At 41.8% G+C, this 12,132-nt stretch overlaps 1 protein-coding gene across 2 annotated transcripts in view; it reads left to right on the plus strand.

Moving 5' to 3' along the window:
• Positions 1 to 234: 234 nt before the first annotated feature.
• mxi1 (max interactor 1, dimerization protein) overlaps positions 235 to 12,132 on the plus strand; it is a 30,720-nt gene continuing 18,822 nt past the window's right edge. Inside the window, exons 1-3 of one of the 2 annotated variants that reach the window (XM_022189464.2) lie at positions 235 to 605; positions 3,399 to 3,501; positions 7,148 to 7,177. In XM_022189464.2, the coding sequence (XP_022045156.1) occupies positions 377 to 605; positions 3,399 to 3,501; positions 7,148 to 7,177 (362 nt within the window). In that variant the 5' untranslated portion in view covers positions 235 to 376. Of the gene's footprint in view, positions 606 to 2,649; positions 3,202 to 3,398; positions 3,502 to 7,147; positions 7,178 to 12,132 lie in introns of those variants that run through there. The other variant, XM_022189465.2, reaches the window with a different exon arrangement.

A 12,132-nucleotide genomic window follows, 5' to 3' on the forward strand; every position in this document is an offset into this window, starting at 1 on the left:
ATGTGGTTTCATACAATTACTATTAGGTTGTGCTAAATTTACATTGTGTACAAAATATATAAATTGTGAAGTTCTCATGATTTTTGACACGTTATGATTATACCTCCTTTGTGTTATATCCAGTGTAGGTGCTCCTCTTCTGCGGCGGGCACAGGGACCATGAGGACTCCTCAGCAACAGAGGGGCCGGGCTCTGGTTTTCCCATGCACCACCATCCACTGACATTGGCCACTGCTCCACATTAACCAGCCTGCATTCATAAAAAAAAAAGGAAAAAAGAAACGAGGAACCGTCTGACAAGCGCAGCGTCCACTGGTAGCTGCCTCACTGTTTATTGCGCTCAGCAGAAAGCACTGAAACTCAGAGGAGAGGAAAAATGGCCAAAAGTGAGAGGCAAAGAAGAAGTTTGAAGAGTGAGGAGTTCTTCTTTGATTCCGACGCGTCTGTCTTGGATCAGCAAGATTTCGAGATGTCTAGTTGCCCTTTCAATGACGTCTTCAACTCCAAAGACTCCCACATGGAGCAGATCAACACTTTTCTGAAAAACGTACAAGTTTTGCTGGAGGCTGCTCGGTTTCTTGAGAGCGCCGAGAGGAAGGACGGAAGTGAGTTTATTTTGTGCTGCGTTTGATCCTTTTAAATTTGCATCTGAATTTCAGAAAGAAAGAAAAAAAGACTTCATTGTCAACAGCCTCAGACAACAAAGGGCTGAGTTCATTCAACTAAGCACCACAGCCTGCAATAAGCACAGCCTATGACGGGGCACTAATACGAGTGATTTACTCTTTGCACTTATAGAAGGAGGATAAACATATAAGCGTTCATTATTCTCTTGGACTATGTTTTATCTGCATTATCGTTGGGCACTGTCGCTTTGCACCTCCACGATATCTCAACCCAGGATTTATTTTTTTCATTATCCCTGCAGCGTAGATAAAGCAACATGACATAATGATGAGGTGTGTGGGTGTGAATTTTGGCGACCGTTCCGTTATAATAAATCTGACCACATTGCAGCGCCCTCCAACTCAGTGTAGGATGATGTCATTGTGAACCCGCAGATTCGATCGGAAAAAACTTTATAGATAAAACACACTCATACCAAAAAACGCAAACAAAAACGCAGATGAATGTTGACTTAAGAAAACACAGAAATGTCTGATTTGGCTGTTTGATGTTTTATTTCCATAAATTTTGAGGAATTGTGCCACTATCAGTTAAAAGGCTAATAGTAGATGACATAATCTGGAAGTGCTAATTGATTGTGGCCTATATATAATTTAATAGCAGGTCATTTAAGAAATGCAATATTAAAAACACATCGTCGATTCATTCTAAAAAGTCATGATTTAACGAGGCTGCAGAATAGGCTGCAGAATAGGCTGCTTTTATCGTCTCTTTTGTCTCATTGCCTGGCTTTCGTCAAAAAAAGGATCGATCACATGGGCCGATCCACGTTGCGATAGTCCTTATATTTTACTCTCCATGTATGGTCTATTATAATGTAACGTGGGAATTCTCTGCAGATCGCAGTCCACAGCTCTCTTCCCGATTGTTTGCTTCCTGCTATTTGTGGGCGTGCCGCGTTGCTTTCCACATGGCGCAAACCTCCTGTGCGATTGGTCCGCTGCGAGCTCAACCCTCGACGCCTGTCAAAGAGCTCCGCCAATTAGAAGCCCGCTTGGTGGTGACGTCACGTGTTGCTGGGCCTGGCTTCAGCCGGCAAGTACAAGCCCACAGGCTCGGTGCACCACGGGAGTTGGAGGCTTTTTCTTTTTTGTAGACGAGCAAGAGACGTAATGATAAGTTATTGGTATTTGTGTTGATAAAAACACAGAAAAAAATATAATTAATCTTTTCTTCACTATTATCCAAATCCTTAAGTAACTCTAATGAAAAATTATTGGGCAGTGAGTGATCTGAAAGTAATCACCAATTTTTCAGTAATATTATGTATTTGAACTTTCATTTTGATCGGAAGCATCAGCGACCCCATTAAACTGCTCAAGAACACAAGTATTAATCTTTATTCAGTATCACATGAAGTCTCATGAAACAACAGACTCAATCAATTAATTATTGACTGATTTGTGTTTACCAAAAGTAACCATATGTAACAGCAATCTTCAGTGTTTGGCTGCCATTATGTATTTCCACTTTTTTAGTAACTTTGATCAGAAGTAACAATGACCTTGTCAAATTTCTGTTAAACATTATCTGTAAATAATTCCAGCTAAAATTGTTGAGACACAGGGCAGTCTGAATGACCAATTTGATGCCAATTTTGAAATGGGAGGAAAACATCGAGAGACTAAATGCAATAATTAATAAGGAAGCAGAACCATAAAGTTCATATTCTTAAATATTTTTTTGCACTAATTCCAAAAAGAATAATGAAAAAAGAGCATTGAAAATATAAAAGAAGATATTTTTATATAGTCACATTCTGCATGGCTCCACAGATGTGTCTTTATCCAATAACTAAACTGACCTTCGTTGCATTTATTTGTATCATAAAGCATTTACAGAAGGTGTTCTGCTGGATAAGTCCCAGTAAATGGAGAGCTGTGAAATTCAATGGTACTCTCTTTCCCAGAATGCATCACGTTTGGCCCGGCCTCTTCTCCGCTCGGTCCCCGCCTCCCAGCTGAGCAGCTAGGTAAACAAACAGGAGAGGAGAGGAAACGAGCTGCAGCAGGCACTTTGCTGGCTCTGGGCTCCCTCGGGGGAAATTTTATATTGTTTATACCCGTTTTTGTAAAAATAATAATAGTAATTTGATATCGCGTTTCATAGAAACTTTTAATACTTTGATACACTGGTTTTGACATTTTCTAACAACGAAACCTGGCAAGGATTGGCTATAGCTTGCTAGCTTACACTGGATTTTTTTTTTTCTTTTTTTCCATCTCGACAAAAGCTGCTGATGAGCCAGCAAAGACACTGAACAAGATAATAATACGCCGGGGCTTTTTTGTTGTTTTTAAACAAAGCTTACCAGTGTAGTAATAACCGATGTACTGTCTTCCCTGTATTTAAAAGCGACCGGTCGTTGCTGCTGCCAAAGCTAACGTTTAAACGCCGAAGAGAGCTTTGCTAACGTTAACGGCAGCCAGCCTCAGGAAAGAATGACGGCTGTTCAGTTAATAAATATCCAACGGTTATTGGAAGCAGCGGAATATCTAGAAAGGAGAGAAAGAGGTGATTATATATTTAAATGACGCTTTATGTATTTTAGCTGCAGAACTAAAAGGCGAAGGGTAAAAGCTCCAAATGGAAACAGCTACCGGAGGAGATTTTTTTCACCTGCCTATACTGTGTTCTCGTCAGCATCACCAGTTGTGCTACAAGAAAAAAGTGTCTAAACTCATCCGTGATGGCTTTTTTTCTTTCAACAGAATGTGAACACGGATATGCTTCGACATTTCCGTCAAATCAGAACACAAACTACCAGAGGCAAAGAAAATTCCGAAATAAGAAGTTCAGCAGTAACCACAATAGGTAAGAAACACGTTTTTTTCACTGAAAATTGGGAGTTTTTTCATATTTATTTTATATATGTGCATTTGCTGTTCATGATAGATGCTCTGGAAAGTCTTTTAAACGTGAATTTCTGCAGTTGGTGTAGTAATACAGTTGCTGGCAGGATTTACACCGTTCATAAAACTGATTTCTACGTGAAGAAAAGTTTGCATTGATTTATTAAACATGTGTCAAACCTTTAGAGACATTATGACACCCATTAGGTGCACGTTTGACCGTCCACGCCGCCGTTTTGCTGGCTTGGGGGAGGGGGTAGCACCAACGGCTCTGCTGGCTTTTCATCAGCTGATTGTCAAACGGACTGCAGTGGCCGAGGTTAGGGATCGCGGTGAAAGTGACAGCCTCAAAACGAAAAACATCATTCGTAGTACTGTGCCATTCTTTCGTTTACAGTTAAATACACTTGAGCGATTTTGCAGTGGTTCAACTTGACGCATTTCGTTAGATTTTGACGGTAGACATACGCTTTTCCCCCCCTATCTCAGATATATTCTACACTGTGGGAGAGAGCGATATTTTGTCTTTTGCCCTAAAGAGGAAATGCTGCTATTTATGGCTGGTGTTGTTTGCAGACATCTAAAGGTGAATATGTAGAGCTTATTTCAAGACTAATGATGCTTAGTGTGATCAGTAATTTGCTACTTTCCCATTATATACTTCTATATTTTCTAGAGAACTGCATGGATGCACTTTTCATGTACATTATTTCTAAGGTATTGATGAGTATTGTGGAACATATGTTTAGCAATCTATTAGCGTACAGCTTGTTGTAACACTCTCTGATAATCACATCATTAGCAGCCACACAGATTAAGGTCCTTGACGAGTTCAGTGCTTTCACTGATGACTACAACTTGTCTTTGGTAGTAGAAGCAGGGAGGATCTCCAAAGTTAAGACCCACTTGTATTGTTTTCTCTTGATGCTAGGCTGCTTACATTAATCTGTCCATTGACAGTCATACATCAAACGCAAGCCCCACACACTCTCTCTCCCAGAGCCTTTTAATATTAATGCAAGAGAGGGCCACAAACAGGAACTGCGCATTACTCATCATGAGCGCAGAACGCTGCCTCGTTCTGCATGGCAACAGTCAACATCAGATGTATGATAAGTCTCAGGCCCTGTTCATAACGCCTCATAACACTTGGCTCTAATGTAGGAATGCATCATCTTTTGGAAGAATTTGCTGTTTAATGTAAAATTAAATGTCACAAGAGCAATAAGCTCACACCAAGCATGTTTGTCCTTAAAGCGGCCTCAAAATAAGGGCAACTTTAAGATTCAGCAGCGGAATGATTTCATATTCAGGACAAAAAATGGCAGCAAGAGGCGCAGAGAAAAGATTTCTTTTTGAAATGCTTAATATCACTGAGAAGCATGACAGATTACACTGCGCAAGAATAGTGTTTGGTGTTGGTCTTGTTCTCCGCAGAGACACGTTCACAACTCAGCCAGTGAGTTAACACATTTCATATCTGACATCGTTTCACAGCCTCTTATTGTGATGTGGCCTATTTTGTTCCCGCTGGAACTGCACACCTTGCAAACCAACAAAACGGCATTATTTGGATATTGCCAGTGTCCAAGGGCTACTGATGGGGCACACGTCTGCGTCCCATGTATGACCTGCCAACATATGTGAGAAGTCTTGCTAATTAGTCAAAGTTGTGAGCAGTTTTTAATCACCTCACAAGTTCAGATGGCTACGTCCACGGAAATATGGACATCAAGTTTTAGCCACAGAGGTCTGAGCATATCAGCCATAACTCTTCTCTCATCTTATATATATATATATATATATGTGCATTTTTAATGAAAAAAACAGACTGATTTCATGATTGACTAGTGATGGTGTCCTGATGACAGCATCATTCTATACTTACACCACAGAAACATACACTTATTCATGCATAAAAACTCTGAGGGCCTTCCAAATGTAATGCTATGCCGAGTTCTTAGAGGATGTGATAATGTATTCATCATAATATTTATATTACTATTACATTTCAGTTGAACACATTTTACTATCAGCTCCTAGCTTGCTCCAGCTATAGCAGTCGTCTCGGTAGCATCTTGAGGCTTAAAGTGATGGGCTTATCTGACCTGTCCTCTCTTGTCTACCGTTTATAGCAGGGCTGCTTTATCTCATTGACCCACTCTGTGTGTGCATACACATGCACACAGATACACATCCACATGCAGGCCTACAGTAGGAAGCTTACTGCTGTTGTGTGATGTGTGGCCTTGAGCCAGTTTATTATCCATATTGCATTGTTGTCATGCTCCACACATGCAGAGATCTGATTCTGGAGGCAGCAAAAGGGGCTTGTCATGATAATAGCCTATGGAAATGTAAGACTGATGTGTGTACGTGAGGAACACGCACACACATGTTTGTATCAGTTATGTGAGTTGAGCATTTGTGTCTGGTTGGCCTGATGCAGAGCATAGCCTTGCATGACTATTACAGGGCTGCAGAATATGTAAGTTGAAAGCTGTCAAGTGCGTGCGTGAGAACACTTAGACACTCACAGGTTTTCAGGGAGTGGCCTTCGCCGACGTACATGTGAGCTCTGTGTTTTGCTGTGATAGCAGCTGCTCAACCTGGCCGTAGACCTTGTCATGTTAAATCAAAATACTGCCACGGTTGACTGAACATCCAGGCGTGTTTAGCCACCTACACAAACAGTAATGTATGGTGTTTTCATCGGTGTGAATAATTAAACTTGGGGAAAATCATTTCCTCTGAGGCTGGGACAAATTTTACGGACTGAACCACAGCCTTGGACGGCCAGCATTCTCTCTATTCTAGATTCATCTCTTGTTTCCTGTGTTTTACTACACCTATATGAACAAAATGGCAGTTTTGTCAACTGAGCTCAATATTTAAGGAAAAAAGGAAAGCCTATTGAGGTATTGAAACATACAGTGTACAGCAGTGTTTGACCAAGGACAGGTTCCATTCATCAGCACCCCCACAACTTCAAATCCTGCGCCCACTGAGACGAGGTCGAGTGGAGTTTGTGTGCATGTGGACGGCCATTTAAGCATCAGAAGGAGGCCTTGTCTCCCTTCAGTATGTTGCCACACAAAGACACTCTTAGGGACCAGCTGATTCACTTTACATTATTAACAGAGCTCTGAACCCTAGCTGCTTGTGCGTGCTCATACGTGCCCAACAGTACTTGCACCTGCACACACATACACGCTAATGCACCGGGTGAATGTGTGTGCAGTGTCGCACACATCCTCCCAGAGTTATGCTGTGCATTATTGAGGAAGAGGCTGTATAATGCCACAGTGCATGCCTGGATGTCGTGCTGACATTTGTTGGTATTTAGGCTTCAGTGTGCCGGACATTGAGCTGCTTTTGTTTGGGGATTAATTAATAAATTCATAAATCACATCTGACAAACCAATTTGCCATGCGCCACTCAGCCCATGTTTGTTTAGCCGATATCCTTATCTTAATATTGCGCCTAATTTCCCCATGTGGAGTGCATTGCCTTTTACGGCAAAGATACACTCGGCTTGTGTTTTGCTTGCTCGGTATGCAAAAGTACACAGTTTCTCTTGGTTTAATGGCTTCTCTCTGTTTTACAGGTCGACACATAATGAGCTGGAAAAGAATAGGTGAGTGGACATTACGTTTTTTTTTTTTTTTTTCAAACAATTCACATTTAAATAACAACACATCCTGCAGACACATACACAACCTGCCCTGCCATGTGAACTAGTCATGTCCTGCTTTCATTTTGCTCTGCAAGGGTTTTGGCACTTCCTCTTCAACCAGTTTACAAAATGAAAAGTATGGAGTTGCTCAGTTGTGTTCAAGAAATTCGTCCCTTTTTTTTAACGTTTCCTCTGTTTTCTCTCCCTCTCATGGACACTTTCTTTGCACCCTTTTGTGCAAAGACTTAGAGAGTTATGCAACAGTTTGGTTGCTAAATTTCTTGTTTTTTGCCTCCATGTGGCTGTGTGGGTCCATGTGACGCAGATTTCATCATCTGAGTGTCTCCATGCAGCTCAAAATTAGCGACTTCACCAGCTGTCCCCACTATGAGTGCACCGCCTGTGCATGAGCTGGAAAAGTAAACTGGACTCATTTCTTTCACTGAATGTATGTATTGTATTTCACATCCTTAGGCCTATTCTCATTAAGCTGTCTCACACAGCAATTTCTTTCCCTTTTTTTGCATTTTCCTTGATGTTCAGCCAAATTCAACAAACAATGGCGCTTTTCTCATTGCTGTCAGGTGATCGCCATCATGTTTTCTAGTGAGCGTGTGTGGAATGTGTCTACGTACACATCTCACCACTTTTGGAATTGATAAAAATGCGTGCATGTCCGCGTGTGACTTCGAATATGATAACTGCTTAAGGGTTTTTGAGTTGTATCTTTAGGCAAGACTACATGCATGGACAGCTTGGAATAAAGGAAAGTGCTGCTGGTTTTGATACAAATATATTTTTTTGATTGATATGTAGTATTGGCAACAAACATGTCCTTTCAGTGCCTTTCTAACCCGAGCATGATTCTATTCTGAGCTATCATTCCTTTCAAGGTGGTATCTGCTGTGTGAAAAGTGGGGAATTCAGCGAGACCTTGGTTTGTGGTGGTTTACCGCATCGTCCTCTGATGAGCGCAAGAGCCGGTTTCTTAGAAACCCTTATCAGATTGAGTTCACCACCCACATAGGGTGCTTGCTGGTGTTTATGCTCTGTGAATTTGCAGGCTCCAAGAGTCAAGCAGTAAAGGGTTTTCTTTGACACCATAAATAAGAGTGGCTAGACTTTTAGGATTTATGGTAAATAGAAAAAAAAGCTTGCCTTCCATTTCATTATCTCAGAGCGTGTGGGTACAATGAAAGGATGTGGGAGGCTGGATCCATTCAGTGTAATTACATATCACCTCAGCTTGTTTTTTCTCACCATTCTCACTGGCAGCCTCTTCTGAAAGGATGGGAACATTGGAAGGAGAGCCGTCCAATGAGTTAAATATAGACAAGAGTTGATGTGTCATCTTGGTGCTCATATGCGAAGCCACACAAGGCCAGCCGGTCGGCTGACTTGCCTCGGCAGATTGTGGCACCCATGCGGGATTGCATTTTTTCAGCGTTCCACCCACACAAATGTATTTGAAAAAAGGTGCCAGCTCGGTTGTTTGTTCCTATAACGCAGTGTGAAGGCTGTTTTCGTCACTCTTTCCACATTCTTGTAGTTGATCTTTGTAGTATGGCCATTTATGGAGTACAGCCATCTCTACCAGTGCCTACAGACTAGTGTAAAGCCTGTGCAGGGTACAACAGAAGGCATCAGAGCTGACTTTGTTCTCAGTGCTGGCATACCTCTACATTAAGATTACTGTCATTTCAATAACTAGTGAGATAATACTCTGTATGTAATACATTTGATTTACAGATGTCAAAGTGACATTTGACAGCAAGAGTTTTGCCTCAGTGTTTTTTTTTCCATTTTCATGATGTGTACAACATCCACTGAAACTTGCATCTTGTGCCTCCTTTTGCCTCCTTTTTTTTCCTGGCTCCACTTTGCAGACTCACTCAGAGAACTGCAGCACAGCAGATGCAGGCTGGGAACAGACTGTCCTGTACCACACCACTGTACCAAATCCAGATACTGACACCCTGTTTTTCTTCACTCTTTTCTTTGTTTTCGGCTCGAAACAGTGATCATGGTGTTGTTGCTTAGTAGTTGATGAGTACAAGACTAATTTAAATTTCCATTAGCGAAGAAAGGGGGTAAAAATTGAAATGGTAATCCATCTTTTCAGAGGCGCACTTAAAGTCAGAATCATTTATAATCCTCCCCCCTCTTTTTTGCCAGCAGCTAATCCAATTCCCTTTAAGCACGTCCCACTGTAAGTTATATGTATCAGGCATAGTTGTTCACCCAAGTGTGTCAGGCTTATACCATGATTCTACAACAGCAGCAGCAGCAGCTTTCGTTCCATCTCAGCAGATTTCCAAGTCCTGTAAATTGGAGGCACCTCCTTTATGGTCCAGCCAGACTGTGGCTTTTTTCAACACTTATCAAGCCCGTGTATCTACAGCCGGCGAGACGATTTGCCTTGCATGGCTACCACAGGTCTTGATAACCTCTGCGCACGTAGACTCATTGTGACAGCAGAGACCTCAAGAGGCAGATAAGAGGCACCGAAAGAGGAGAAAAAAAGCCTTACATTCCATATACTCAACCTCTGTGGTGGGACCAGATAACATGGTAGCTCTGCTGCTTTGATCATGTACCTCTTATAGCCTGATTTCACTTCCACGTGTCGGTATGAAATTACACTGCCTTAGTGGGATTTAACAGTAAAAGGCTTGTATGCCTGCGTGTTGCAAGCGCACCGCTTTGATCTCACAGACCTCTGCGTATTAGTCATTTTCTTTCAAACACATTGATAATGAATTCCCTACCTGGGGTTAGTTGGTGGTTGATTATTGTGTGTCATGTAGGGGATGTGTACTACACAAAATAACCAAGGTTTTCCACAGCTCAGAGTTTAATCTGTAGGTGTTCTGTTGGTTGTTTTTTTTTTTTTTTTTACCTACCTGATGGATGATGACTCTGTTTATGAATGATCAATACAGAAGGCTTTTACTTGCTATAATAAATCCCCGAGGGTTATTGCTTATCATCTGAGTTCCTCCTCTACTGCGACTTGGTCATTTTAATATTTTTTATAGAAGCCTGGCTTATAATACACACGGCAAATTATTTTCTCCAGTGCCCAGGCAGTGGAAGCAATATTAGCTTTTCCACTTGATTCTTTACGAGGGGAGCTGGGCAAACAGAGTGTGTCAAACACCTTTCAGCATGTGCCTGTGGAATATTAAAAAGGCTCACTCTTGGCCATTAGAACCGTCCTTGGGTGACATGTAAGGAGCATTGGTGAGGTCCAAATTTGTTTTGCCTCAGCAGTATCGCCTCATTTGCTTGTTTTTGTGTGTGTGTGTGTGTTTCTCTTCCTGCATGGCATATGGAATAGTTAGAATTTATGATTAGATTTTAAAGCTTGTTGCTCTGCTTAAAGTAAAAGTATCCTGCTGCTAAGTTTGCATCATCAGAGAGAGAGAAACATTAGAGTATGCAAGGTACTAATTCCGATTAATTGAGCATGGGCTACACTTTTATAGACTTTCTGGCTTATTTTCTTTTATATTTGAAAACAACAATTTTCCTGAACTTTAAGGTGAAGGGGATATTGAAATTTTTGACCAATCTAAGGTAAAGTGATTTACATTTTTCCTTTTTGACACTAAGTTTCAAATAACTATTTCAATTCAATGGCATTTTTGCTTTTCCTTTTGCATCACCCCCTCAAACTGTTCTTGTGAAAAGTTTCTGCTTCCGTTTTATGAAAGAAATTTGTATGGGAAGAGCTTGTGTGTTGCTGAACTGACCCTGACTTTCACTAGATGGGTGTCAAGTTTTTCAAATTTTACATATCTTTGCTGAGATTGAAGGCTTTCGAGCATTTCTGTTCTGTCTAACCAGTGGGCTATAAACTCGGCGCTGTTGTTCCAGCCTTGGGGTTGGATGAGCAGTCAAACATGAATAAGCTGGGGTTACATTTTCTAGCTGTGCTGATGCTCCTTGAAGAAAGCAGAACTGCTTCACCAGTCTTTCTGTTGTCTTCCCAGTGAGTGCAGCCTATTCTCAGGCTCTGCTGCAGGGCCTAAAACTGGGACCATTTGTTCTGACCAACGTGACGACTTGTAAGCTTTTCTTGGCTCAGAAAAGCAGCTTAAGGGAGTTGATCTTTGGTCTGGTGAGCCCAGCTAGAGCACGCACACGTGCTGGGCCATGTCGCCTCCCCTTTCTCTCAGGCCACCCAGTCCCCGTTCTTAATAGCCTAGCTTGGCTTTGGCTTAGCTAATGATGGTGTCAGAGGACAAGGAAGTAATTGACAGGCTAACGGGATGAGTAGAGGGATCGGTCAAACACACCTGACTAAGGGAAGCCTTAAGCAGCACGCAAACCTGATCTACATTCCAAGTGTGTGTACAGCAAGCACTTCTGCCCTGTAATTAACGTGGTGAGACATGCGGCTGTATCAGGGTGGGATATTCGCACCAGGCACCACAAACATTTACTGTAGATGGTGGCTGTGGGTAGACGTCTGCCTCCTCGACCAACTAGTGTGGCAGGTGCCCAGCTGTAATGGGGAGGTCTCAGTCTGTTTTTAAAGCCTTAGTTGACTCATACGATGGTGAAAGTATCTTATTTAAGCTGTTTTCTCAGGAATGCACACATTACCTTCAGCCAAGTCAACTATAAGACTAGCCAAAACAGGATCCCTGCTTTTTCACTCGCTCCTTGTTGGTGGCATGAATGAGTTGTTCTGAGTTGAGGTGGAGGAGGATTAAATTACCCTTTATTGATTTACGTTTCAATCGCACCTGCCTGCTGGGTTGCCAGGTTCCTGACAGGAGAACCTTTTTGTAGATTGGCATTCTCAGCGGGCCTAGTCACATGCGTTTTTAAGAGAAGCACCTGCCTTTACCATCAAGAAATTGGAAAATCTATAGGCCTACAGACAGTGTAAAACAAATGGACCTAAT

Source organism: Acanthochromis polyacanthus, chromosome 3 (genome assembly GCF_021347895.1).
Source record: "Acanthochromis polyacanthus isolate Apoly-LR-REF ecotype Palm Island chromosome 3, KAUST_Apoly_ChrSc, whole genome shotgun sequence".
NCBI classification, from domain to species: domain Eukaryota; kingdom Metazoa; phylum Chordata; class Actinopteri; family Pomacentridae; genus Acanthochromis; species Acanthochromis polyacanthus.